Source organism: Rhinolophus sinicus, chromosome 14 (assembly GCF_057876585.1).
Source record: "Rhinolophus sinicus isolate RSI-liver-muscle chromosome 14, RSI-T2T, whole genome shotgun sequence".
NCBI lineage: Eukaryota > Metazoa > Chordata > Mammalia > Chiroptera > Rhinolophidae > Rhinolophus > Rhinolophus sinicus.
This window is the reverse complement of record NC_142514.1, coordinates 32,698,242-32,725,430: the sequence shown is the minus strand read 5'-3', so window position 1 is coordinate 32,725,430 and position 27,189 is coordinate 32,698,242. Positions and strand designations below refer to the sequence as shown.

The 27,189-nt window shown below is 43.4% G+C and overlaps 1 protein-coding gene across 3 annotated transcripts in view; it reads right to left on the bottom strand.

Moving 5' to 3' along the window:
• The window catches only part of RAD54L (RAD54 like), a 47,150-nt gene extending 22,058 nt beyond the window's left edge, over positions 1-25,092 (bottom strand). Inside the window, exons 1-4 of one of the 3 annotated variants that reach the window (XM_088791118.1) lie at positions 24,746-25,092; positions 16,853-16,921; positions 1,853-1,939; positions 330-449 (exon numbers count right to left, since the gene is read on the bottom strand). In XM_088791118.1, the coding sequence (XP_088647244.1) occupies positions 330-449; positions 1,853-1,939; positions 16,853-16,921; positions 24,746-24,943 (474 nt within the window). In that variant the 5' untranslated portion in view covers positions 24,944-25,092. Of the gene's footprint in view, positions 1-329; positions 450-1,852; positions 1,940-2,041; positions 2,722-16,852; positions 16,922-24,745 lie in introns of those variants that run through there. The other 2 variants (XM_074334661.2, XM_019749387.2) reach the window with 2 other exon arrangements.
• Between the last annotated feature and the right edge of the window lie 2,097 nt (positions 25,093-27,189).

Sequence of the window (27,189 nt, the reverse complement as noted above, 5' to 3'; positions counted from 1 at the left end):
ACCCTGGTACTTCTTAAAGCCATATGCACAGTCAGAGACTGAGCTGGCATGCAGATCTTGGTTCCAATACCCTGCCGTGACCTTCCCTCTCCTGTACCTTCATGTCCTCAGGAATCTGAGCCACCTGAGATCTGGTGCCCAAGTAGCTATAAACAAAGAGGACTTCAACTCAGCACACATCTCTAAGGAAAGAGGCCAGGCCTCTTCCAGGCCCAAAGCCCCCACCACAGTCCGTCTGCTGGCTACTCCGTAGCGCCCCGAGGGGTGGGAGCCTCCCTAGGCAAAACAACAGGACACACATACATCAGCAGGTTGCAGTTCTGACTTACATGTTGACTACTGTCCAGACAGGGTGGTCGATTCGTTAGCAGGGTCAAAGCTTTCCGAAAAGGAGACAGGAAACACTCCTGGCTCTGGATTTCACGGCTGGGTTTCCATTTCTTAGGAGCCTAAGAGACAGTATTGAGTAAGGTGAAGTCTGGAAGACCCCAGAGTTCACCACAACGGCAACATTTAAAATGCTTATTAAGTGCCAGGTACTATGCTGAAAACTCTTCATACATATTATCATGTATCATCCCACAGTGATCCTATGCTACATGTCTATTCTTCTTTAACAGATAAGAAAACTAGAGCTTAATAAGGTAAAAGAACTTGCCTAATCTGAGATGGGGCATTAGAAGAGGTGAATAAAGTGGGCCTATGAAAGGCACGCCACAAGTAGCATGCTGCCCTCGAATCTTTACTCCAAAAGCCCCAAGGAATGATTGAGCAATTGTTTGCTTCCCTCCCTGAGTTTCCCAAAGGGGGGGACAAGAGTACAGCTGCCCCCAACTCCTGGGCCACCGAGGCCACTTTCCAGCCAGTCCATACCATGGCAGCGAGGACTCTAGCACCAAAAGCATTTCCAGGAGAACCAGCAGCAGACACCACCAATCATTGCCAAGCTACACCTGCCCAAGTTCAAGTCTGAGATCCATGCAAGCGGCAAGGGGAAGCCAATGTGCCTCCCTCACAAGGAGAAGAGCCCCCTGCATAGCCAGGGGTGCAACTACTCAGCAAGTTCCACTGAGCCTTCAGGCAAGAACCCGTTTGTATCAGCTTGCCAAAGTATTTGAAGCTTCAAAGACTGTAAGGCACACCTGAAAGAGAAACACCAAGCCCCTTCCCCTCTCTTTACGTGCTTTTATTCATACACTGCCCCCACCCAAAATTGCCTTCTAGATCTTCCTTAGCTAATCTCTTCGTCCTAGGTTCCAGTCGTCAAGCCCTTGCTTCTTGAACTGCTCTCTCTGAAGTACATGCTGCACTATCCTATTGATTCTGGTTTATTAGGTCCTGCCCACTGCAAGCCCCAGAAAGCAGGAAGGCAGGGAGCAAAGCCAGAGCCCAGTCCAAAGTCGTACTGTACTTGAGTATTAGCAGAGGCTGGAGGGGCACCACTCCTCTGATCTAGGCCCAAGGGAGCTCAGGACCTTAAGGTAGGCCTGGTACTCTACTGTTCTGTGACATTAGGCAGCAGACAAAATGCAAAAGAACAGGCTGCTGTTGGAGAGCAATTTCTGTCAAGGAAGCCAAAGGGTCCAACCCAATGTGCTCTTTTGCTTTGGAAGACCCCTTCCTACCAGGAAAATTAAGGCTATATTAGCTTCTAATGAGCACCTTGAGAATATTTTATTTATCTGGTTCAATGCCTCCCACATAGTAAGTACTCATTATAAGTTTACTGAAAGAGACTTCTGGAGATGACCAGTTCATTCCATGTAACCCCAGAAACAAAGTCCAGGATTCCTTTCTGCCCAAACACTCCTGCATCCCCACTTTCCCTACCCACTTGAGGGCAGAAACTCACCACTGCACCAGGATGCCAGTCGTCATCATCAGAGGGTCTGCCTTCTGGTTTTCTCTTGGCCAGCTGGCTGGGAGCTAAGCTCCTCCTCTGAAACGGGAGAATGGAAACTGAGCACCTGCAGGGATCCTGCAGCCGGAGCCCAATTAGACCCAGTCACAGACTGCCCAGTTTCCCTTAGATCACACTTACCATTCTAGACCCAGAAGGATAAAATGTCAAGTGCCCATCAGCCAAAGGTCAAAGGCACCCAGCAGCTGAGAATGCAGAACCAAGGCCTGGTAAAGAGCGGGCTGCTATATTAGTGAGAGCGTGGGCTAATTAAAAAGGGAGCGTGGATGGAGGGAATTCAGCCAGGGGCTGGGGTTTGGGCCCAAACGCTGAGTGTCGATCGCCAGTTAGCTGAGGCGGGGGAGCAGGCCAAGAGGAAGTATCCAAGAAGAGTAGAGTTGTGGGTTGGGGTTGGGGGGGAGAGATGGGTGGAGTGCCAGGCTGGACACAGTGGAGTCGGGATAATGGTCCCAAGTGGGCGTGAAGAAAGGACGTAGTTGGGGGTGAAAGGGTAATCACAGGCCAGGAGAGAGAGAGGCTCGGGTGAAAATCAGAGGCCTGGGGATGGGCGAAGCGCCCGAGCCCGGAGAAGGGGGATTTCCCAGGTCTGGAGTGCAGATGCGAGTGCCGGACTGAGGGAGATCGAGCAGGAGTCGAGACAGGACAAGTAAAAGACCCCGGCTTGGGAGGGGACCCCTAGGCTAGGCTGGAAAGAGCGGCAGAGATGAAACTGGCCCCAGCACTCCCGCTTAACCTTCCTCTTCCCAAAGCGCGCGTTAACAGCCGCCAGGGCTCCACGGCTCCGCCAGGCCCGGTCAATCGAACCTCCCGCCGTTCTGCCGCCGCACCACCCATTGGCTGCGTTCGATGCGTTCGGCGCTCGTGACACAAGGAAGGGGCGGGGCCAGTAATACGACTAAGGAGGGGCCTGGGCTCTGGAGCTGAAGAATGAAAAGGCCCTCCTAGGAGGTGGGATTTAGGCGGAAGGGCGGGGCCAACAGCGGCTGGACCTGTTAGCGAAGTGGGCGGGCCGAGCGGACCGCGCAGGATTTTCGTGCCTGCCGGCGGGATTCTTAACTGGTTCCGCAGAGATTTTCTAAGAAGCGAGTGGGCTGACCCGGCAGCAGCTGTGGAGGTGGTTTGCTCCAGGCTGAGCAGCCGGGGAGTTGCCGCTTGTCTGCGTCAAGTTGAGGATTGTAAAAGGCTACACTTGTCTGCATCTCCCCTGCGCCTGACCTGGAGCCGAGGTCCGGGGTTGAAGTCAGACCTCGCTACCCCAAGATTGGGGGAGTCATTCGGTCAGCTCCGGCAGTGAAAGCCCCAGGGAATGTGTTCTTGGAGGAAGATGCATTCTTTTGCTAGGCAAAACCGGTTTTTGGAGTTTTTTGGAGACTTAATGACTCAATCTCTCAAACCTCAAGTTTCTTCATATCTAAAATGTGCGTTATATTAGTACTTTCCCCACAGGGTATTCTGAGAAGTAATGTGTTTAAAGTACTCAACATCGTGCAAGACACAACTTAGGTTCTCATAATAAAGAGAGACATAATAAACATAACATTTACTACCAGGCACTTCTAAGCTTCTAAGATACTCACTTAATGCTCACAGCTATGTGGAGGTTTATTGTTGTCCCCATTTTATAGGTGAATTAATAGACTCAGAGAGGCTAGTAAATTGTCCAAGGTCACACACCTAGTGAGACTAGCCAGGCTGTGAATTGAGGCAATCTGGCTCTAGAGTTAGTACTTTACTACCATACTATGTGTGGTAAGGAGGAGCCAGAACCCAGTTGTGTGGGGCTTGAAGCTTTTGTAAGTACTTGTTGAGACCTTCTAAAATTAGGTACACATTAATATTTGATGAGTCAGGAAAAGAGTTAATAAGAATGAGTCTGGGAGCTAATAGGAATAAGCTTAAAGATTAACCACTTAGCTTTGAGTCTCCTGGCTAGCACTAAACTTGCAGGCTGACAAAAAGGACAATTTTCAGAGGAAGCCAACTGGGACAACAGTTCTCAGAAGGCCAACAGCAACAGTAAACAACTGCATGATGACTAGCCCCCTGCATCCTGCATGGAAAAATATAAAACCCCAGCTAAACAGGAACTGGCTGCAGTTGTCTACTCGGAGACTCTACCCCTGACACTGCCCCCACCCCTCACCCCCACTGGTTTCTCTCCTTAATACAGGTGGCAGCCATCTTCTTTAGACACTGCCAGGTCTTTCTCTGTCCAACCTTCAATAAAATTTTCTTTGCTTTCCTACTTTTCTGAGTCTTGTGAATTCTTTTACATTCTGTGAACGACCAGGGGTTAATTCTAAGACAATATAATATTTATTTAGAATAAGGAAGAAGAAGAAAAAAAAACACCCAGTATGGAATCCTGGAAATTTAGGTCCCTTTCTTCTGAAATCTCTTTAGGCAATTTATCAGAAATGCTTCCTGTTGCAATCTGGCTTCTCCCCAATTAGAACACTGATTATAAATCCCCAGTAATTTCCAGCACTCCCAGGATCTGTGCAAGTGGGCCCTGAAGCTTACCGTAGCTTCATGGTAAATCTGCCTCTGATGATAACTATTACTGTTTGGGGGGTTGAAGGGCAATAATTTTTTACTTATTGATTTTTTAAATTAAATTAAAAATGCATTTTTCTTTTGTGGGGAGAATATTGGGGAACAGTGTGTTTTTCCAGGATCCAATAGTTGTTGTCCTTCAATCTAGTTGTGGAGGGTGCAGCTCACTGGCCCATGTGGGAATGAAACCGGCAACTCTGTTGTTGAGAGTTCGTGCTCTAACCAACTGAGCCATCTGGCCGCCCCTAATTAAATTTTTTTATTTTGAGATAATTGCAGACTCACATGAAGTTATAAAAAATAATACAAAGAGATCCTATATACCTTTCACCCAATTTCCCCTAATGGTAACATCTTGCAAAACTAGTACATCACACCAGGATACTGACAATACAGTCAAGATACAGAACATTTCCATCACCACCTGAGGATCCCTCCTGTTGCCCTTTTATAGCCATATCCACTTCTCTTCCACCTCTACCCCTTCTTTAATCTCTGATGATCAGTGGTCTGTTCTCCATTTCTAGTTTTGTCATTTCAAGAATGTTATATAAATGAAATCAAATAGTATGTCAGTTTTTAAAAGTGACTTTTTTCACTCAGCATAACTGTCCAGAGATTCATCTAGATTGTTGCATGTATATGTATCAATATGTTCCTTTTTATTGCTGAATAGTATTCTATGGTATGGATGTACCTCAGTTAATTCACAACTATTCACATTGTTGAAGGACAGCTGGGTTGTTTCCAATGTTGGCTATTATGAACTGCTATAAGTATTTGTGTATAGATATTTGTGAGAACATGTCTTCATTCTCTGGGATAAATGCCCAGGAGTGCACTTGCTAGGTTGTACAGTAGTTGCATGTTTCATTTTTTTAAAAACTGACAAATTGTTTTCCAGAGTAGCTGTAGCCATTTTACATTCCCACCAGGAATGTATGAGTGATCCAATTTTCCTGCATCCTCCCAAATTTGGTGTTGTCACTATTTTTTTAATTGATGTATAATTGACATATATAATTTTGGGTATACAACGTAATGATTCTATATTTGTATACATTTTTAAATGATCACCACAGTAAGTCTAGTTATAAATTTTTTTTTCCTTGTGATGTGAACTTTCAAGATTTGTTAGCAACTCTCAAAAATGCAATACAGTAGTATTAAGTATAGTCATCATGCTGTACCTTACTTCCCTGTGACTTATTTATAACTGGAAGTTTGTACTTTTTACTCCCTTTACCATTTTGCCCAGTACTCCCACCATTTTTTAATTTGGCTATTTTGATGAGCATACAGTGATATCTCATTGTGATTTTAATTTGCACTTCCCTAATAGCTAACCTGTCCCAGAGCAGCTGCATCTAATGACTGAAACAGCAAGACTATAAAGGCCCGGCCATTTTGGCCCAACAAGGTATACTCTGACAAACAATAAGATCTAGCACTCCCTACTGGGTTGGCTGGAGCTTCACAATTTGACTTCTTCCTCTGCCCAGTCCTGCTTCTACACCCTTCTCACAGGTGTTGATCGCTAATGAGTATCTTGCACCCCACATGCCATCTCAGCTTCTGACTCCAGAGAACCCAACCTGAAAAACCCATGTTACATTTTACCAGCCACATATAACTGTAAGAGAAGCTGGGAAATATAGTCTTCATTACAGATAGCCATGTGACCATTGAAAAACAGGGAGTTCCATTACTAATAAGGGGATGCTGTAGTAGCTCAAGAGGGCAAAGGGATGCTCAGTGTGGGGTCCAAAGTTCAGAAAGGAGCAGAGGCTCCCTGAACAGGTAGAAGAGGTTTCAGGCACTTGGAAAATGTAGATTTTGTTTTACTACATCAAAATTAAGTATTTCTGGTTCTGGTTCCCAGTGATGGCAGATAAGTTCAGTCAGACTAACCCTCTCATGAATAACAATTACAAAGTATGGAAAAAAATGTTTTTAAAGACAATTATTTGAAGACACTGGAGAGTGACCAAAAGTAGGCAGGAACAGGAATTAAGTGCCCTTCAAAAACAACTGCAACTGGCAAGATTAGTGAATCTCTGTCCTTTTGCTGAGAGCATTCCCAAATGTACAAGCAGTTCTGATGGAAAAAAAGACAGAGATTTATTGCTTGAGACATCAGAGAACAGAGTTTGGGACTGGCAAAGCAACCAAAGAGTTAGAGGAGAAATCCTGGAAAGGAGAGAATCACAGAGACATTGTGTAAAATAACCCCCCAACATTGTGTAAAATAACCCCCTCAAATTCTTGACTGATAATCTGCACATGCTCAGGGTTAACACCAGGCAACTGAGTAAAAAAAGTGGCAGCTAGAGATTAAAACTGGGTGAGGATTTCAGCTTTTGCCCACTGTTGTTAAAAGAATTTGGAGTTAAAGTCTAGCCAAGTTAGCTTCCTGCAAAAACAAAAAAAAAAATCTTCAACGGAATGTAACAGAGTCTAGAATCCTGAAACATATCATTCATAATGTCCAGTATCTAACAAAAAATAGTAAACAGATGAAGAAACAGGAAATGTGGCTCATTCAGTCATTAGAAACCTCCCCCAAAATGACACAGATGTTAAAATTAGCAGACAAGAATTTTAATGCAACTGTTATTAATAGTTTCAAAGTCATAAAGGAAAATGTATGCAAATGAAATACCACTACATAGCTACTAATATAGCTAAACTTAAAAAGACTGACAATACTAAGTGTTGGTGAGGATGTAGACAAGCTAGAACTCACATACATTGTCTTTTGAAATGTAAAATGGTACAAGCATTTTGAGAAAAGTGTTGGCAGTTTGTTATAAAATTATACTTGCTATATGACCCATCCATTTCACTCCTAGGTATTTATCCAAAAGAGGTATTTATTTAAGAAACAAATGTTCACAAAAAGGCTTATACATAAATGTTCATAGAATCTTCATTTGTAAGAGCTCCAAAATAGAAACAACCCAAATGTCCATCAATAGGTGAATGGATTAACAAATTGTGGTATATTCATTCACACAATGGAACACTACTTCACAATAACAAGTAACAAACTCCTGATACATAACAACGTTTATGAATCTCAAAACCTGAACAAAAAAAAAGCCAGACATAAATAAGGATATGTTGTATTACTCTACTTATATGAAATTCTCAAAACAAAACTAATATTTATTGATACAAAGTAGATTTATGGTTACTTAGAGCGATGGCAGTAGAGAGGCTGACTGCAAAGGGGCATGGGATACATTTTTAAGGTGATGAAAATGTTCTACGTACTGACTGTGATGATGATTACATGACTATATATATTTTCAAAACTCATCAAACTATGCTTAAAGTGGATTAATTTTATTATATGTAAGTTGTACGCCAGTAAATCTTATTTTAATATTTTTAAATAAAATAAAAGCAAAATAAAGACAATTTCAGGTCAACAAGAATAGACAATCATCACCACCAGATCTGCACTACAAGAAATGCTAAGGAAAGTTCTTAAGACTAAAGGAAAATCATACCAAATAATCTATAGAAAGGAATGAAAATCACCAGAAATGCCGTGTTTCTCTGAAAATAAGACCTAGTCAGACCATCAGCTCTAATGCGTCTTTTGGAGCAAAACTTAATATAAGACCAGGTCTTATTTTAATATAATATAAGATCGGGTATAATATCATATAATATAATATAACATAACATAAAATATAATAATATAATATAATACCAGGACTTATTTTAATATAAAATTAAAGTCTTTTATTAATTTTTGTTCCAAAAGATGCATTAGAGCTGATGGTCCAGCTAGGTCTTATTTTTGGGGAAACATGGTGGTAAATATGTGTGTGGAGGAGGCAGAATAATGGCCTATCAGTGATGTCCACGACCTAATCTCCAGAATCTGTGAATATGATAGGTTACATGGCAAAGGAGAATTAAGGTTGCTCATCAACTGACCTTGAGATGGAGAGATTATCCTGGATTATCTGGTGCAATGTAATCACAAACACCTTTATAATTGGACAAGGGAGGCAGAAGGTCAGTGTCAGATGGACTCTAGAAGATGGAATAGGCAAGGAAATAGAGTCTTCCCTAGAGCCTCCATGAAAGAATGCAACCCTGTGGATACCTAGAGTTTAGCTTAATGAGACCCATTTTAGAACTTTTACCTCCAAAACTATAAGGTAATAAGTCTGTGTTGTTTTACACCACTAAGTTTGTGGTAATTTGTTACAGAAGCCATAGGAAACAATTACTGTTGGTTAATATAAAAGTCTGGCTTAAAAGATTTTTTTTCTTCTTTTAATCTCTTTAAAATGCATATGATGTATTAAAACAAACACTATAAACTATGTTCTGGGATTTATAACATATGTAGATGTAGTACATCTGACAACAATAGCTCAAAGGACTGGGCCAGAGAGGGAAATAGAACTACATACTGTTGCAAGATGCCTATATTTTATGTGAAGTAGTACAACACTTGTTCTATCATCAGTGAAGGAGTTCAAATCTCCAACCATGATTGTGGATTTTTATTTCTTCACTTTAGTTCTGTCAGTTTTTCCTTCTTGTAATTTGAAAGCTTTTATTAGGTGCATTCATAGTTTAAATTTTTAAGTCTTCATATGTTGATCCTTTCATCATTATAAAATGTCCTTTTTCTCTAGTAACACTCCTTGTCTTGAAGTTTATTTTGCCTGATATTGATATTAATTTCCAACATTCCTTGAGTCAGTGTTTGCATGGTATATTTTTCCCAACCCTTTACTTTCAACTTATTTGTATCTTTCTATTTAAAGTATGTCTCTTATAGAGAGCATATAGTTGGATTTTGCTTTTTTATTCAGACTGATAGCCTCCTTTTTACTGCAGTGTTTAATCCACTTATATTTCATGTAATTATTGATAAGTTTGGATTTAAGACTGGCATTTGCTATTTGTTTTCTATTTGTCTCATCTGTTGATAGAACAAGCAGACAAAAATTCAGCAAGAATAAAGACTTAACCAATATCATTAAACACCTTAACCTAATTGACATTAATAGAACATCATACCTAACAACTGCAGAATGCACATTCTTTTCAAGGCAATATGGGACATTCACCTACATAGGCCATCTTCTGAGCTATCAGACAAGTCTCAATAAGTTAAAACAAAATTATACAGAGTATGTTCTCTGGAATTAAGTTAGAAATCAATAAAATTAAGCTTTCTAAAAAGCCTCAAATATTTGGTAAACAATATACTTCTAATTAACTCATGGGTCAAAGAAGAAATAGCAAATAGAATCAAAACATTTTTAACTGAACGATAATAAAATACAACATATAAAAAATGTATGAGATATAGGTAAAGCAGTGCTTAGAGATAAATTTGCAGCTTATATTATTAAAGAATAGAGGCTTCAAATCAGTGATCTCAGTTTCCATTGAAGAAGTTAGAGAAAGATGAGCAAATTCAACCCAAAGTGGAAGAAAATAAATAATAAAGATTATAATAAAATTCGATGAAATAGAAAGCAGACAAAAAATAGAGAAAATTAACAAGGCCAAAAGTTGGTTCTTCAAAAAGATTAGTAAAATGGATAAACTACCAAGACTGATCAAGAATAAAATGGAGAAGTACAAATATATATACATACGTGTGTGTGTGTGTGTATATATATATATATATATATATATATATATATATATATATATATTCAGAAATGAAAGAGGATGTCATTATAGATCCTACAACATCAAAGGATAAAAGGTAGAGGATTCCAGAAAGATGATGACTATGGTAGTAGCCTAGTTTTTCCAATATCTTCAGATCCCCCACATAAAAATTAACTCTTATTGGACAGTAAAATAAAAAAATTGAAAAAAAGGACATTTACAACAAGTTTGGTGACAAGGTGTCTCCACAACCCAAAATACAAGCAAGAGGGGACAAATGACCAACAGCCACCAGACCTGCATGGAATTTGCATCTCTGCAGGAGAAAGACAGAAACAAAGGGATGACATCTGACAATAAGAACAGGAGAACCCCAAAAAAGCCAGTGGATAATCATTGGAATCAAGACAGGCCACTTGAGAATAGTAGCTGAACTAGGAGGAATCTGTGTCTAAAATAGCAGGTGAGTGCAAGGGGCAGAGCCCACAGTGAGAAGGACTAAGATACTGGAGCAGGTCTGGCTCCTATGAACTGTCAAAATCAATCCATCAGAGCTTCTTTCTAGTACTGTGCCCTATACTGAGAAGAAATTGTTGGGAATGGAATTAAAATGTAGGATAGGGACAACAGAGACGAAGAAAGAGAAGATGGATACCATCATAGAGCGGGGGAACAGAGCCAGGAAATACTAGGAAGCAAGCCAGACAAAATAACAGAAGAGGGAGCTCTGTGCTGTTATAAAAGCTTTGCTGAACACCACTTCATTCTTTAAGTTCAGGAAAACTCAATTCACAAAAAAATGAGCAATAGAAAAGTATCAAGGTCAAATCCCATAAAAGTTATTATAAAAGAACCATAAGAATGACAGACTACAGACAACAAGAGCACACCAGAAAGATGTGTTACAATTACAAAACAGATCAAACTACAACCTACTATTTAAAAACAAGCTAAAAGACACTAAGAAAATGATATGATTCATGAAAGAACAACATAAATCAGAACTAGAAAAACTCAAATGAGGTGACAGAACTCAGGAATGAATTAGAAATGAAAGAAAATATCATTTTAGAAGTAAAGACTAAACTAGAAAATACATAAGAGCAAATAAATACAGTAGATAATACCTTAAATAGATGAAAAGAGAATTTTTTTAAATTAAAAGAAATGAAAGATAAAAAAAGTATTAGAGACAAAAATGACAAGTACTGAAAATAGGCAAAGTAGATTATATATATATATATATATATATATATATATCTCCCTAATGAAGAAAACCAAAGCAAGAAAACCTGTACTCCTGTGTAAGTGAAAAATAAATCTTTATTGTGTTAAATCACTGAAATATAGGGCAATTCATTATAGAATTTAGCTTATTATATAAGTATACCATGTATTATATATATATTAAAACACATAAGCACATAATTTTATATGTGTGTGTGTGTGTGTGTGTGTTACAGATACATACATGTCCAAACACAATCTGAACATATTAGAGTATATGCCTAGGTCAGGGAGATGAATGAGAATAGGGATCAGGGATCAAAAGAGGAAAATAAAACAAGAAAGGGTCCTAGTATCAATTGATGGTTAGAATTCACCATGTTCTGAGGAGCATGGTTTAACTATTAAGGAATAAAAAATAACAATTTAAAAGGGAGACAATCTACCCTTTCCAGAGAGAACCCAGGCTAGTTTGCCAGTAATTATTTTCTGCCTTGAGGAGCAGAGAATGGTTCTGGAGAGGAGGCAATGTTGAAGACAGGAGACTGCTAGAAGCCTCCTCCATGTTCCCAGGAGAGCCTTAGGCCTGAAACGTTCCCTAAACAGAATTTCTCTCAAGTCTGACCATCAGTCTCATCTCTCCCTGGTAGCGATGATGCAGGAGGCACTTGCCATTCGCCAGACATGAGTCCCTGGACCAGGCCACCTCCCCCTTGGCACCACCTCTCACTACTGGCTGAGGGAGGCTGGACAAAGCATAGAGGCTCATTCTGGGTCTGGGTGCATCCTCGTGACCACCCTCCATCTCTGCCTGTGGTAGGCTGAATAACGGCCCCTCCTCCAAAGATGTTCGTGTCCTAATCCCCAGAACCTGTGAGTATTTTACCTTATATACTTACATAGCAAAAGGGACTTTGAAGATATGGTTAAATTAAGGATCATGAGATGAGGAGACGATCCTGGATTATCCCAGTAGGCCGAGTGCAATCACAGGGATATGTAATCACAATGTAATCCTTATAAGAGGAGGCAGGAGAATTAGAGAAAGAAGATGTAAGGATGGAAACAGAGGTCAGAGAGGAGTAAAGATGCTATGCTGCTGCCTTGATGATGGAGGAAGGGGCTGTGAACCACGGAACAAGCAGCCTCCAAAAGCTGGAAAAGGCAAAGAAATGGATTCTCCCCTAAAGTCTCCAGAAGGAACGCAAGCCTGTCAATACGTTCACTTTAATTTAGCCCAGTGAAACTGATTTTGGACCTGTGACCTCCAGAACTGTTTAAGATAATAAATTTGTGTTGTTTTAAGCAATTAAGTTATGGTAATTCATTACAGCAGTAATAAGAAACTAGTGCACTGGTCTGCTGCTGGGCAGCACTGACCTATTCTCCTAGGAAAATAAGGTCTGTGAGAGTGGGAAGTGGAGAATCAGAGAAGACTTCCTGGAAGCCCCTACAGTAAGACCAAACTAGGTTCATATGACAGTGTATACCTATCTGACCTTGAGCAAATATCTAAGCGATTGTTAATAACGCATTGTTTATAGGGTTGCTAAGAAATGTTTTAAATTACCTATTATTACCTAATTACCTACTTGAAAAAAAATAAGTCACATCCCCTTGTAGGTTTATACACATTCATTTCTCCATTCATTCAGCAAATGTCACTGAACACCTCGTAGATGCTTGTCACCATGCATACAGTGAGCGTGTGTCCACTCCAAGCTTCAAGCATTTCTCACCTAAGCTGCTACCACTGAACTTTCAGTCAGTCCAATGCTCAACCTTATTGCCCCCATCCTAAATGCAGGTCCTTACACTTGCCCACTCACATGGTCTCACGTTTCCCTGATGTACTCATCCCAGCCAGCACCATCCTTTATCTTCCCAGGTGCTGTTTCTGCAGCTGCCAAGACCAGTCTCATCTCGGCCTTTACCCTGAGCCCTGACCAAAGGCCCTGGCCCCCTTGTAGGACAGGATGCTCCCTCTGATCATACTTTCAACACTCTGTTTTCTTCTCATTCTCTCTTGTTTCTCTACAACTCTCCCCACTTTCCTCCCATCTCTTTCTTTGAGCTCCCAAACAGGCTTCCTTGCAACCCAGAAATGTCTAAACTAACAGGAGAGCTAAGCCTCAAGCAGCTGGTTCAGAGGCAAGCAAGAGGGACCAAGGATGTATGTTTACTGGGTTCCTGAACTTCTCTGGTAGTAAAATGGAGTCTAAGGCATTAAGACAGGATGCCAGACCTATCTGGGGTGCCTGAGCAGCCCAACTCACTCCACATCTCCATCCCCTCAACATCCTCAGATGCCTATCCAATTGAGGTGTAATCCCCTGACCTGTGGAGCTCCCCAACTCCACAGGACCCATCTGGATTTCTTAATCTCAAACCTCTTCACCCCAACCCCTGCTTCTAACCCCCAGGTCTGAAATGCTGGTTTCTACCCCCATGATATCTGGGCCTACTCCCCCTCCCTTCCCAGGAAAAATGGTTGCTCTAGGATTGATGTTCCTTCTATCTGCAGTCCACATTAGTGTACCCTTCACTCAATCCAGGCCCAAGTGTCTCTTTCCTCAGAGCCTATAGCTATTTCTCTAAACACTGAGCTGCCTCCCTAGAGTGGGGTGAGAACCCACATATTAAAACGGGGGGAAAACTGCTTTCAGTCCCTATGGGTTTGGGTAGTGTTGACTCAGGTGGGGGAATAGTCTGGCCAAGTGATGGAATTGTGGACAGGCAGGCAGGCAGGACATCCGGGTTCTCTTACCTGGGCATTGTCATGGATTTACCATGGGTGACACTGGACAAGTCTCTGCCCTCTCTGGGCCTGTCTCTCCAGCCTGTCTCTGCACTGGTCTCCTGTAAGGCTGTATTTGAACTTGGAGGTTCCATCCAGCTACCCCTAGCAATGGTGCATAATGGCCACAAGAGGGCAGGCAACCTCTTCTGCTCAGAAGTTTGTAGGCTAACAGAAGAAGAAAGCTACGAAAAGGAATACAAGGTAGTTAGTTACCCAAGGGCACACTACAAAATGGCAACAGAGTAAGGATTGGAAAGGAGTATTTGAATTTCCAGCCTGAGGCAGGTGGTCAGGAGCTCCAAGACCATGAGGGGTGGTAAGGAGAGGGCTGGTGGGCAGCAGAATAGAGGCTAAGAATATACTGCAGCAATTTCAATCACATTGAGGGGATGGGAGGAGGGGAGAGGGTCTTCAGGGGAGAGCCATGGACTAAATGCACTGCCCCAAAATGATTGGGGTGGGAGGTGCAGAACAAGACTCGAGGAATGTAAGGGAAGTAGAGAACTTGGGAAGTAGGGAACTTGGCTTCCTTCCCTTCCCCAGCATAGAATGAAAAGTAGAGAAATTGCAGGAGTTATTCTAAGATTTGGGGGTGACTTCTCCAATTAAGGAGGGCACAGTAAATAGGCAAGGATTACCTGACATCCTTTTCTCTCCTTTTTGCCTTCCAATAATCTAGTTTCAAGGCCCAGGAAAGACAGGGACAAACATATGGGCAGTTACATGAGGTTCAAAGGGTTAAGCCCCAAGAATTCATTCTCTGACATCAACCACAGTCCTGGTCTCCTTGTCACTTCCCTGAGCCTCAGGTTGGCAGCTTCCCTGAATTCCTTCTTTGGTGCAATTCACTAGGGTCCTGGGACCCAGGCCTAGAGCCAGTCCCCTGCTCCCTCGTCAGGTCCCAGGAGTCTAGGGCTTGCTCTAAGGGAGGAAGGAAAGTGGCCTTTCCCTCACTCTCTCCCCCCTCCCAGGACGTGGGCCTTGGGACTAAAGAGCCTCTGTCTTTCCCTGCCACGCCCCCCCCCCCCCCATTGTAACTCAGACAAGGGGATTCCTTGTGTCCCAGTCTCTGGGCAGGTCCTTGTGACCAAATGGTGGAGGGTCTGGGGCAGGGTGGGGGAGGGGGAAATCACAGGATCAGAGAAGAAGACACCTCCTCACTTTGAAGATTCTGGTACACCCCCAGAGCTCTGAGACCTCTAGCTTGTCCCCCCTCTGGCTCCCATCAACAATGGAGACAGAAGGCTGGAGGACTCATCTGCATATAAAAGGCCTGAGGCCTGAAGTGGAAGTGGAAACTGAGAAGGTGTGGAGACACAAAGACTGAACGACCTGGCAGACAGATTTGGAGCCAGAATACAAGAATGGGGGCAACCCAGGGACAGGGTGAAACGGGACTGTGGCAGGGCAGGCCAAACAGACTTTAGACAGCAGTAGGTAGAGGCCCTTGCCAGTTTCCCTTCCTAAAAGCACAGATATAGGAGTGTTGGCACCAGACAGGGATGTGGCCACAGAGGAAGCGAGACCCCCTAGGATAAACTGAGAACACCTTATTCTGAAAAGAAGCACAAATATCAAACATGAGAAACTTTCCTGCCAGGAGGGGTGGTATGTTCCCCCTTATAAGAAGTAATGGTATGGAGAATAAATGGCATGGTCTCACTAGCTGCAGGAGTTCAGACACCGCTATACTGATCTATCTCCACTAAAGAACTGGTACAGTGGAAAGGCTAATCCATCTTGGCAGGAAATGACATCACTCACCAGATAGGAAGCAGTAGTTCTACCAACCCCAAAGGTTTCTGGGAGGGCCAATCCACAGAGGGTTAACCCTGAATGTCCACGTCCCTCCACAATCCTCTGTCTTGGCCAAGAGTGGGGCCAAGGCTCCTGGACGTTGGATGAAGTAATTATACTCCCATTTTTCATCAGTGATCTCCTAAGGGTCCTAAATCCCTCAAATCCTTACCTATTTTTTTGGGGGGGAGAGGGGGAAGAGATACCATTATGCCTGGAGCCACAGGTCAAGCCTCTAGAGTCAATGTATCTATGGAAATAGCTCTAGGGACTCGATGATTGAGAGAGGCAGAGCTTCCCCAGGGATCTGAGGGATGGTGAGGCCAGGTTTCCATAGTAACTGATTTCAATGTAGCCTCTTCGTAGTCCCAGATTGAGGGAGAATTAATTTCAAGGGAGACCAGGGCCTAGTGAAGAGCCACTAAAGGGTGGAAAAGTTGTTACAAGAAGGTCACATCATCCTGGCACTGCCCCCAGTACCAGTGGGCCTCAAAGCCCAGCTTGGCACTCTCATCCTCTGGTGGCTCAGAAGGTCCACCTTGAAGCCCCTCCCCTGGGGGCTTCCACACAGCCCTCAAGCTTCCTAGCCTGGTGGCTGTCAGATCCAGCTCAGTCCTGGCCCTCTCCCCACCAGGAATAACCTTAGCCCAGTCCATCTCAGGACGGGGAGCCCCGAGGGGGCCATGTTCATCCAGCTCACTGGGGGCCACCGTGTCCAGAAAACTGCCAATGGAGACACTGTCCAACCGGTCAGTGGAGCTGGTATCTGGAAGACTGTCCCAGCTGCCTCGCCTTGAGCGGCCTGGGCTCCCGCCAGTCAGACTATATTGGCTGCTAGTGAGGCTGCTGCAGTGGCTGGTCAACGTCCCCCGCTCTTCCAACAGCCAGCGCACCGCCTCGATGCCCTCGTTCAAGGTCACCAGCTGCTGCAGGATCTTCACATCGATGGCTCTCAGGTAAGCCTGGGGAGTGGGAGAAGGAATCAGTCCTAGGTTCTAGGCCAAGTGTTTCCCCAATGTTTCCAGAGGCCCCTAACTTGCTGTTTAACCATGTTTCACTTTCAAGAAGCATGGAAATAGAAGGGTTTGGAGTGTGGGCTTTAGAAGCAGACAGACTGCTGTTTAAAGTACCACAGATTAGATATACAACTCTGGGCAACTTTCTTATTTCTTTGAGCCTTGGTTTCCTTGTTTGTAAAATAGGGCTAAATCACTCACTTACAGGGTGGTTGTGAGAATTCTGAGAGGCTCTCTATTAAGTACTCAGCACTGTGCCTGGCACAGAATAAGGTCTCAGTAAATGTTATGTATTAAAATCTGATCCTACCGAGCTTTGAACTTCATAGACAGGGTATTACTATTAACTATTGAACTGGTCCAGATTCACTAGTAAGACTTAGAAACATCCAATGCCTGATAGGGGGCCGGGTGCTAATTGCAAAGTAGACTGGAGGTAGGAGCCGGGGGATAAAGAGGGAGCCAACCTGGTTCCCTAGTATCTTCAGGGTTTGGTAGCAGCTGTTGAGGGTGGGAAGAGCTCTGAAGGGTCAACATCTGCTGATTGGGGATTCAGGGCTTCCCTCAACCACACACCAACCAATCTCCCTGTCAGTACTGGGAATAAGTCTGACTTACTGGGTAATCTCTAGGGTCCTGTCCAGCTCAGATGCATTGAGTTTTCTTCCTCATGCACAAGTCTGAACTTGTCCCTCCCTTGCTCAAGAGCCTTTATGGGCTTTGCACTGCTTTTCGAGAATAAAATCTGAACACTTTAGCAGCTGGCATTCAAAGGCTGTCATAAGACGGCTCTTGCCCATCTCTCTAGTTTTACCTCTAGCATACCTCCCCCTGGGAACCTCAGGTCCTGCCACACATGAATTAAATTTCATTTTATTCAGTGTTAATCAAAGTAATACACAGATTAAAGATGCAAACAGTTCTGCAAGATTTATTATCAAAAGTAACAGTTCCCCATCCTAGTCCTAAATCCCACTTCCTAGAGACAACTATTCATTTTTTTAGCTGTTTATTTGGGTACTTACCTTCTAATCTCCAAATGACATTCTACTCACTGATTTTTAAATTTTAGGTGTTTTCTATCCTTCCCACACAATAGAAGGTTAAGGATTTAATTCTTTCATCCTATTATCTATCCCTCTGCCATACAGACATCCTTCCCATCTCCCCATGTGCCCAATATATGAAAAAAATTAATTATTCAGTGTTTACCTTATTAGAATTTTGAAATGCTACTGGTTTCCTTTGGTTACTTTTCATTTCTTATGACTTTGTTTTCCTTATAATAATCTTACTACTACTGCTGCTGCTGCTGCTGCTGCTGCTGCTGCTGCTGCTGCTGCTGCTGCTACTTTGCTTAGTTCACTATCTAGTTACCAATAAGTCATCCCCAACCTCTCTCAATTGTCTGAATTTCCCTCTAAAGGCTTTTAAGCACATCATATGTTCTATCTATTGCATCTACTTAGAGGCTCTTTAGGAACCTTCTCATCTGCTCCACTCTGTCCCTGCTGCTCTGCTGCCATCCAGGGATCTCCCTTCTCTATCTCCTTTGCCTCTTTCCTGAGTTGGATCCCCTATTTCCTGGATACCGTATCTTCTTCTTGATTTACTCCTTCATTTGAGTGTGTGGTGCTTTCTCTCCAGCAGCTTCCTGAGAAAGCCTGCATAGGAAGCACATTTGTTGAAGCCTCGCATGTTTTAAAATGTTGTTCTCTCCTCACACTGATGATGATTTGGCCGAGTCTAGAATTCTAGGTTGAAAATAATGTTTCCTCAGGACTTAAGGCATTGTTCCATCGTCCTCTAATTTTCTAAAAATCTGATGCTATTCTGATTCCTGATCCTTTGTATGTGACCATTTTCCATTCTTTCTGAAAGTTATTAGTATCTTCTCTTTGTTGCCAGTGTTCCAAATTATTTTTGAAACAGTAACTTGCCATGGTATGGCTCTATTTTCATCCATTGAACTAGCCACTTGTTGAGCCCTTTAAATCTGGAAAGTCATATCCTTCAGTTCTGGGAGATTTTCTTTAAGTATTTCTCTAAGGATTATTTCTGCTCCAATATTTTTCTGTTCTTTCTGGAAGTCCTATTATTTGGGTAGAGGGCATCCTGGGCTGATCTTTTTTTTTCTTTTTCTTTTTCCATCTCTTTCTATATTTATTCTAGTTGCTGAAATATTTTGACATTACCAATCCTTCTATTGAGTTTTTCATTTTTTCCTATCATATTTTTATTTCCCAGAATTGTTTCTAGTTCTTTGTATGTTTTCCTTTTTATAGCTTCCTGTTTTAGTTCATGGTGCAATATTATCTCTTATCTTTTTAAAGATATGACTAAACTAATGATTTTTATAAGTTCTCATCCTCCTGTATCATCTCCGTTTTATTCAAGTTGCTTTTTTCTCTTTGTTTAGGTCTACATAAATAGAGGGTCTCATTAGATGTCTTAGGATCCTTAGCTGTTGCTCACACTTCAGAGTGGTCTCTAAAAAGTTCATTGGAAACTGAGTGCATGTGTGAGGCTTGCCAACTCTGATCCTCACTAACAGTTATCTGGCTGTGGGCTCTTTGTTTGGGTAAGGCCTAACGTCAGTATCTTTTGTCTTTTTTTCTCTTGCGTTCATCATAGTCACCATATTATACCCACCTAGAGAGTATAATGTAAGCAAACCTGTCATTATTCTGGGAGCCAAGTAGGGGGAAAGCCTCGGTATTTCGTAACATTTAGAACATTTTCATGTAATCCCTTTTGCCCTCAACTTTCGGTTCTGTTATTTTTATTTTTATTTATTAATTTTCTTTTTAATAAAAGATTTTGTTTTGAGACATTACTTTTTTTATTTTTATTTTTATTTTTTTAAGGAGGGCGCAGCTCACAGAGGCCCATGCAGAGATAGAACCGGCAACCTTGGTGTTACCAGCACCACGCTCTAACTAACTGAGCTAACCGGCCACCCCTATTATTTTTAAAAATATATCACTTTCAAATATATGGTGATGGAAGGAGAACTGACTCTGGGTGGTGAACACACAATGGGATTTATAGATGATGTAATATAGAATTGTATACCTGAAATCTATGTAACTTTACTAACAATTGTCACCCCAATAAACTTTAATTAAAAAATATATATATATCACTGGATAAATGTTTGTTGAATTATTCAGGAAATAATTGCTTTCTCACATCTACAATGATAAACCAGAATAAGATCAAGTATTTGTATACTGAGTAAAATAAAGCCCTGGAATTAAACAGACCTGGATTCAAATTCCAGTTTTGCCATTAATGAACCATATGAAATTGAAATTTTTTTCCCCTTCAAACCTTTATTTCTTCATTGTAAAATTAAGATACTATCTAATTTACAGGTTTATTTTAAAAAATGGAAGGAACGTATCAACATGCATAGCATATTACCTGACAAGTATTTGTTAATCAATAAATGGCAGCCATTTGGTTTTACATATTACTACGATTAACTTATTTACAATGGCATAAGCACAGAACAAAATTTTGTACCTGAAATTATTTGTGTTTTTAGAAGAATATCACAACTCTAATTCAATTAAAAAAATGATTATTGGGTATCTGGATTTTCTAAGAATTACAAAGATAATGGAGAAACTATCCCTGCTTAACAGAAGCTTGTTATTTCAATAAGGAGATATGGCCATAAATAACTGAAATACCACAGACTGTACAGACTATTAATGACATAATAAAAGAGATTATCTTCAATTATTTCATACTAGACACAAATATATTAACAGTGAAACCAACATTCCTAGTCCATGACCAAACTAAATGCATTAAACAAAATTTCTCATAATAAAAATACTTCTCCTGCTATGATTTCCCCTTCCTCCCTCCCTCCCAGCCCCTCCCTCCCTTTCTTCCCGCCCTCTTTTTCCTTCCTTCCTTCCTCTTCTTCTTCCCCTTTCCTCCCTCCCTCCCTCCCTCCATTCCTCCCTCCCTTCCTTCCTTCCTTACGTTCTACTCTTTCCAAAACTTACATTTCCTGTCTTCTGTTAGAATAAAGGAGTGGCTGGCACCTGGTTGCCCAGTTAGGCAGGGGATCTTACAGTATGATTCTTCAACAGACATTCACCAACACTTTTGTTTTCAGCTCTACTTGCACTCCTAATTCCAGAAATACCAGGTGCTTCTAACTCCTAAGACCGTTGAGGGCTTCTGTTTTGCAAAATGGGTTGCTTTTCAGCTTCCAAAATTTTGTTCCTATCATCTCTCCTGTTCTTGTTGTCATAGTGGCTTCATGGCTTTTACAGTAATTCTCCTGGCTTTTTCGTGCAGTTTAAAGAGGGAATGGAATGTGTTCAATCTATGGTTCAATCTGCCATCTTGCACTGGAATTCCCACTGACTTTGTTCATACTTCAAGGCCCAACTCAAATGCCACCTCTTCTAGGAAGACTTCCCCGCCCTTCCTCAAGGTGGAATTAATCCATTCAGTCATGAAACAATATTTATTGAGTGTTCTTATAGGCATGGTATTGTGTTAGATAAATGAAAAAAAGACACCATTTCTTGTTCTCAGAGAGTTCACAGTCTAATGGGTAAGATAATGACGCAAGCACTTAAAATTCAGTGTAGCAAACTAGGGGAAACAATTACTGCACAGAGGGCTGTGGGTACCTACAGGGCCATAACCCAACCTGGGAGTAAGGAAATGCTTCCTAGAATAAGGGACAGAAGTTGAAGCTTGAAGGTTAAGTAGGACTTAGCCAGACAAAGCAGTGGAGAAAGGCATTCCAACCAGAGAAAACAGCATGTGTCTCCTCCCATTTAAAGCTTTTCCAGAGCACAAATCTGACCTTGTCATTCTATAATGAAGACTCTTCCAGGTAGCTCTCCCTGGGTTCCAATAGTACTTATCATCCTGTACTAATTAGTCTGTCTCCCTACTTCCCTAACCCACACTGTGAGCTCCCTGAGAGCAGGTCCGGCCCAGCTCATTTATGGTACTTAGTCTAGGATTGGGTAGGTCAGATCCAGTGCTGTGATTCTCTTGCCTTTACTATCTTTGGCCCCTCTGCTGGTCCCAGGAGTCAGGGGGTTGGTTTTACCATGTTGGTGGGAAATGAATCTGAGGACCAGATTCTACAGTCCTGTGACAGTGGGATTCCTTGACTGTGACATTATCACTCCCCAGAACAGAAGAATGCAAAGCTTTCTTGCCAGAAAAAAAGAAACACTCACTTCACACCATCTCTTTGGAAATAGAAAGGGGACAAACATCTCATAAGAGATGTAGCCTCAGAGGCCACTCCAACCCAATTCTCTTCCCAGGGGGATGCAGGTTCCCCACTCTTCCCTTTAACGCATACACATCAGACTCTTTGCCCAGCCTAGGAGTCACAAGGATGGCTCCCTCATCACTCAATCCAAAACAGGCCATGGGGTAAAAATCCAGAGACCCCAGTCCTAGCTCCCTGAGATGCTTAGACTAAGCATCCTTGAGATCCTTAGACTATTGTTCCTAGAAAGACTCTTAGAGATCATCTGGTCCCACAAATCCCCCATCTTCTCACCCCCCAAGGAGCAGAAAAACTGAGGCCAAGAGGGAGGGCACTACTCAAGATCATAAAATGATTCAGGAGCAGAGCTGGGACTTGAACCCACACCTCCCACTCTCCTTACCTAAAGCTTTTTCCCAAACTGTTCTGTGGGGGTGGGTTGTTGTAGCAACAGTTTTGTGTGTGGGAGCCTTAAGTAAGGGAGGTTGCTATTGTTTCCCCTTCCCACATATCCCAGAGTCGAGCTGGTTCACCAAAGTTTTAGTAGGAGAGGGAAACAGGAGGGAAGAGGACTAGAGGCAGGGATGACCTTGGCTTTAAAGGCAGGCCTGCTTCCTCCTGGCAGGAGAGCTAGGAGAGGTGCAGTTGAAGGACAATACTTACAGGGCTTGCACCAGTTCTGTGACAAGTGGGGAATCCCCCTACCCTGCCCCTTGTCCTTCCTGGGTGCAACTCAGTGGGCAGGCCAGAGTACATAAAGAGATCAATGACGTCCTGATCCCAGGAGGGAGAAGAGAATGGGGTAGGGACCCTTGGAGCACATAGAGAGACTTGCCCTATTCTGGCCTCCAGAAGGCTCCCTCCCTCATGCCCTTCATGGGCAGCCTAGGGCTCCAGCCCAGCCTGGATAAGAATGCAAAATGACCTAATCAGAAGTTAAATGTACACCCTTAAAGTTTACAAATAGGTAATCTCCACCAAAGGCAGAAAAGAGATCCAGAGAGATAAGGCATGGCTCCTCCACTGGCTCCCTGTGTGAGCTCAGGCAAGCCCCTCAACACCTGCAAGCTTGTTTCATCTATAAGATGAAGAAAATGATGACTACGTTTCTCATTTCAATAACATAAATGTGTTTAAAGTGTCTGGCACACAGCAGGTCTCAATGGTGGATGTAAAGTGTAGGCAGATCATCTGTGTTCAAAGCCTAGCTCTGCTTTTTCACTTTTTATATGAACTCCGGCTGTTACTTAACTGCTCTGTGCCTCAGTTTATTCATAAAATATCACTTACCTGATAAGGTTGCCATGAGGATTAACAGAGCTTATATAGTGCTCAGCATGATGCCTGGTACATGCACTTGGTGAGTTTCCAAAGCAGGGCATTCCAGGTAGGTTCATTCTAGGCCTTGAGCTAAAGTATGTGCCCCTCCCTTAGGTGGGCACAGCCATAGCCCTACTCTGCAGAATTTGGCTCACCTCTAACCTTCAAGGCCAAGTGCACAGATGGCATTCAAGTCCTTCCCCCAGGAAGCCTTCCCTGATTGTTTTGCCCACAAGGCTCTCTTCTCAGCCTCTCAGGGAGTTCCTCCCCTGCTCCCTCACAGCTCAGCCTGGCACACGGTGGGGCTCCAGGAAGACTTATTAACTCATGCACTCACTGTGGCCACCTGGTTCTGGGCCACAGAGCAGCTGGCAATTCCTCAGTTCCCCAGAACTGGCTGCAAAGTGGTGGCAGGTGTAAATCACCCCCTTCACCGGAATCAGGGCCCTGGGGAGCCTCAGGGGCCCCAACTGCCCTTTTGGCTCTGAATCTAGACCAGCAGCAACAGGGAAGGAAGAGGGTGCTTGTTTCTGCCTCTTCTCCCCAAGGAGGTACAGACGCGATCCAAATATCCAGTGTACCTGGGAGTTTGGCAGGGAGGAGACTGAGTCAGAGGCGATGGAACCAACACTGATAATGCTGCTACTCTATGTCCTCCAAGGTTCTGGGAACTTTCAAATTATTTTAAGCAGGAGTGGGGGGATGTTGGGGAAAGGGAGGATGTTTTTAGTAGATCTAAGTCCAGGCAGTTTTCACCCAAATCTCTTCGGTGTTGAATCCTGTCATGAACACTGGGGCCACAGAGGAACAAACCCTGGGCCCAGTTTGCAGGAGAAGTAAACACTGATTGCCCTGTAATGGTGGCTGGGGGTATAGGTGGCCCCATGGTGAGGCAGCAGTGGGGGAGATTTGTGCTGTGCTAGGTTCTGAGTGCTTCCCAGTCCTCATCTCTCCCCTTCCAATTATTTGGCAGGAAAAACTTCCAAGAACCTGTGCCTCCCACCCCAAGTCCTCAGGACCCATAAACACCCCACTCACCCCGGGGGGCGGGGGGGAGGTGGTGGGAGGAATTAATGGACCGACATGGCGGTATAAGTATCGACAAGGGCGAGATCCTGAGCAATTAGGTGGGGCGTTTTAACTCCCTCCTCTCCAACCCAACTCTGGGGCGTGAGTCGTACACTCACCAGCTCCATCTTCAGCGCCATGATCTTGTCCCCCAGGCCATGGTCCCTGCTAGGCGCCCCGGGGAGCAGCAGGGCATCAGAGGTTCCCGGCTCCCACTCGCCTCGCAGCCCGCGGAGCAGCCCTTCCGGGGTCTTCCTGCCCACCTTGCCTTCCACGTCTCGCAGGTCAGGCGACTGGGACTCCGCAGTCCCCTCCATGCGGGCCTAAGCCTGAACAGGGCTTGGCGACCGGTCGCCAGGATCCCGCTCCCGGGGGTCCTCCTGTCTCCGCTGCTAGTGCTGAGCGGAACCGGTGGGTCCCCGCCTGCGCCGCGCGGGGGCGGAGGGAGGGCGCCGTAACACTCAGAAAAGCCGCGCAGAGTGGTGTGTGTGTGTGTGTGTGTGTGTGTGTGAGCGCGCGCGCGCGTGTGTGTGTGTGTGTGTGTGTGTGTGTGTATTCGAGTGCTGCGCACACAACCGCTAGCTCTGGAATGCGTAGGGCTGAGCGATCCTGGATTTGTACCTGAAGGAGCACTGGGAGAGTTCACAGCACCTTCTCCCCACCTTGGCACTGAATCTAGCCAGGCACACAGCAGGCGCCCAATACGTGTTTGCTGAATACTCAGAAAAGCCGCGCAGAGTGGTGTGTGTGTGTGTGGGGGTGTGTGTGTGGTGTGTGTGTGTGTGTGTGTGGTGTGTGTGTGTGTGTGGTGTGTGTGTGTGTGGTGTGTGTGTGGTGTGTGTGTGGGTGGTGTGTGTGTGTGTGTGCGCGCGTGCGTTCGTGCGTGCGTGTGTGTGTGTGTGTGTGTGTGTGTGTGTATTCCAGTGCTGCGCACACAACCGCTAGCTCTGGAATGTGTAGGGCTGAGCGATCCTGGATTTGTACCTGAAGGAGCACTCGGAGAGTTCACAGCACCTTCTCCCCACCTTGGCACTGAATCTAGCCAGGCACACAGCAGGCGCCTAATACGTGTTTGCTGAATAAGCATGCTCAGTCAGGGATACGAGAGTTTAAGGAACAGTGGTAACAGGGAGCTGCAGAGGGTTTTGGAAGGCTTCCTAGAGTAGAGGAGCTGGGCCTAAAACGGTAGTTAGAATTTAGCTAGACACACACACACACACACACACACACACACACACACACACACACACACACACACCCTTCCCCCCTCCCCCGTGTAGCCACTGCATTTAGGCTAAGAGTGGAAAGCAAAGTTTGGCCAATGAGCGGCAACCGGTATTGAAGCAGAAGAGGTCCACAGAGGTCAGATCACACTTGATCTTGTAAACTGACGTTTTTAAAGCTTGACTGTTCATATGAATTATCTGGGACTCTTGTTAAAATGTAGATTACACTTCTGTAAATCTGGGGTGGGGTCTGACATTCTGCATTTCTAACAAGCTCCCAGGTGATGGCCATGCTGCAGGTATCGGGACTACACTGAGGTTATAGAAGATGGTTCTAAAGTGCTTGGATTTTATTCTACAGGCAATGAGGAGCCATGAAAAACTTATGTTTTGACTTGATTTTGGTTTTTAATCCCAGTAATTCCAGCCCATGGTTACAGAAGAATTTACAATGAAAAGATAGTTACCCCTTCCCTATCCTTCCCCACGTCTAGTTCCATTCCCCAGAGGCATCCACTTTTAGCTTTTTTTTTTTTCTGGTGTTTATACTCATAACTCCACAATAGGCTTATACCACTATTTCTTAATTTTAAACATTGTCTACTGACTTTCTATTATGATCAATATGGATTTACCTCTCTTATACATTGTACTTCCCTCTTCCATTGGTCCTATATATTTCTATCATTATTTTTAGTTCATCTAATGGTTACCTTTATAATTTTAAGTCATATATTTTTCCTTAGGATTTCTGGAACCATGGGTAACTGTTAACATTTTGGGGACATCATCCCACCATTTACAAAGCAGATGGAATATGGAGAGTTGAAAAAATCTAATTGGTCTTCTGACTTCCTCTGTCTCGGTTTAATCCACTCTCCACAAAACAGTAAATGTTCTCTTAAATCAGATTATATTGCTTCCCTCCTTAAACTGTTCCATGGCTACCCACTCACTTCAAATAAGCATCACCATCACCTAGAAATTTGTTAGAAATTCAGTATTCTGTTCTGCCCCATACTACTGCATCACAAACTTTTAAAATGGGACACAGCCATATGCATTTTAACAAACTCTCTAAGTGATTCTGATGTAAACCAAAGTTTGAGAAACACTGTAGTAAGTGAAGTGCTGTGTATGTATTATCTCATTTAACCCTCACAACAACTCTGTAAGCATAATTATTGTTAGTATAGTGCAAGGGTTAAGAGTGGAACCTGGAGAATTCTAGCTCTCCCAGCGTTGTGACATTAGGCCTCATTTTCTTTCCCTATAAGATTGAGACAGTAGTAATACCTACTTCATGAGGTTTTTGTGGAGTTAAATTAGTTAATATA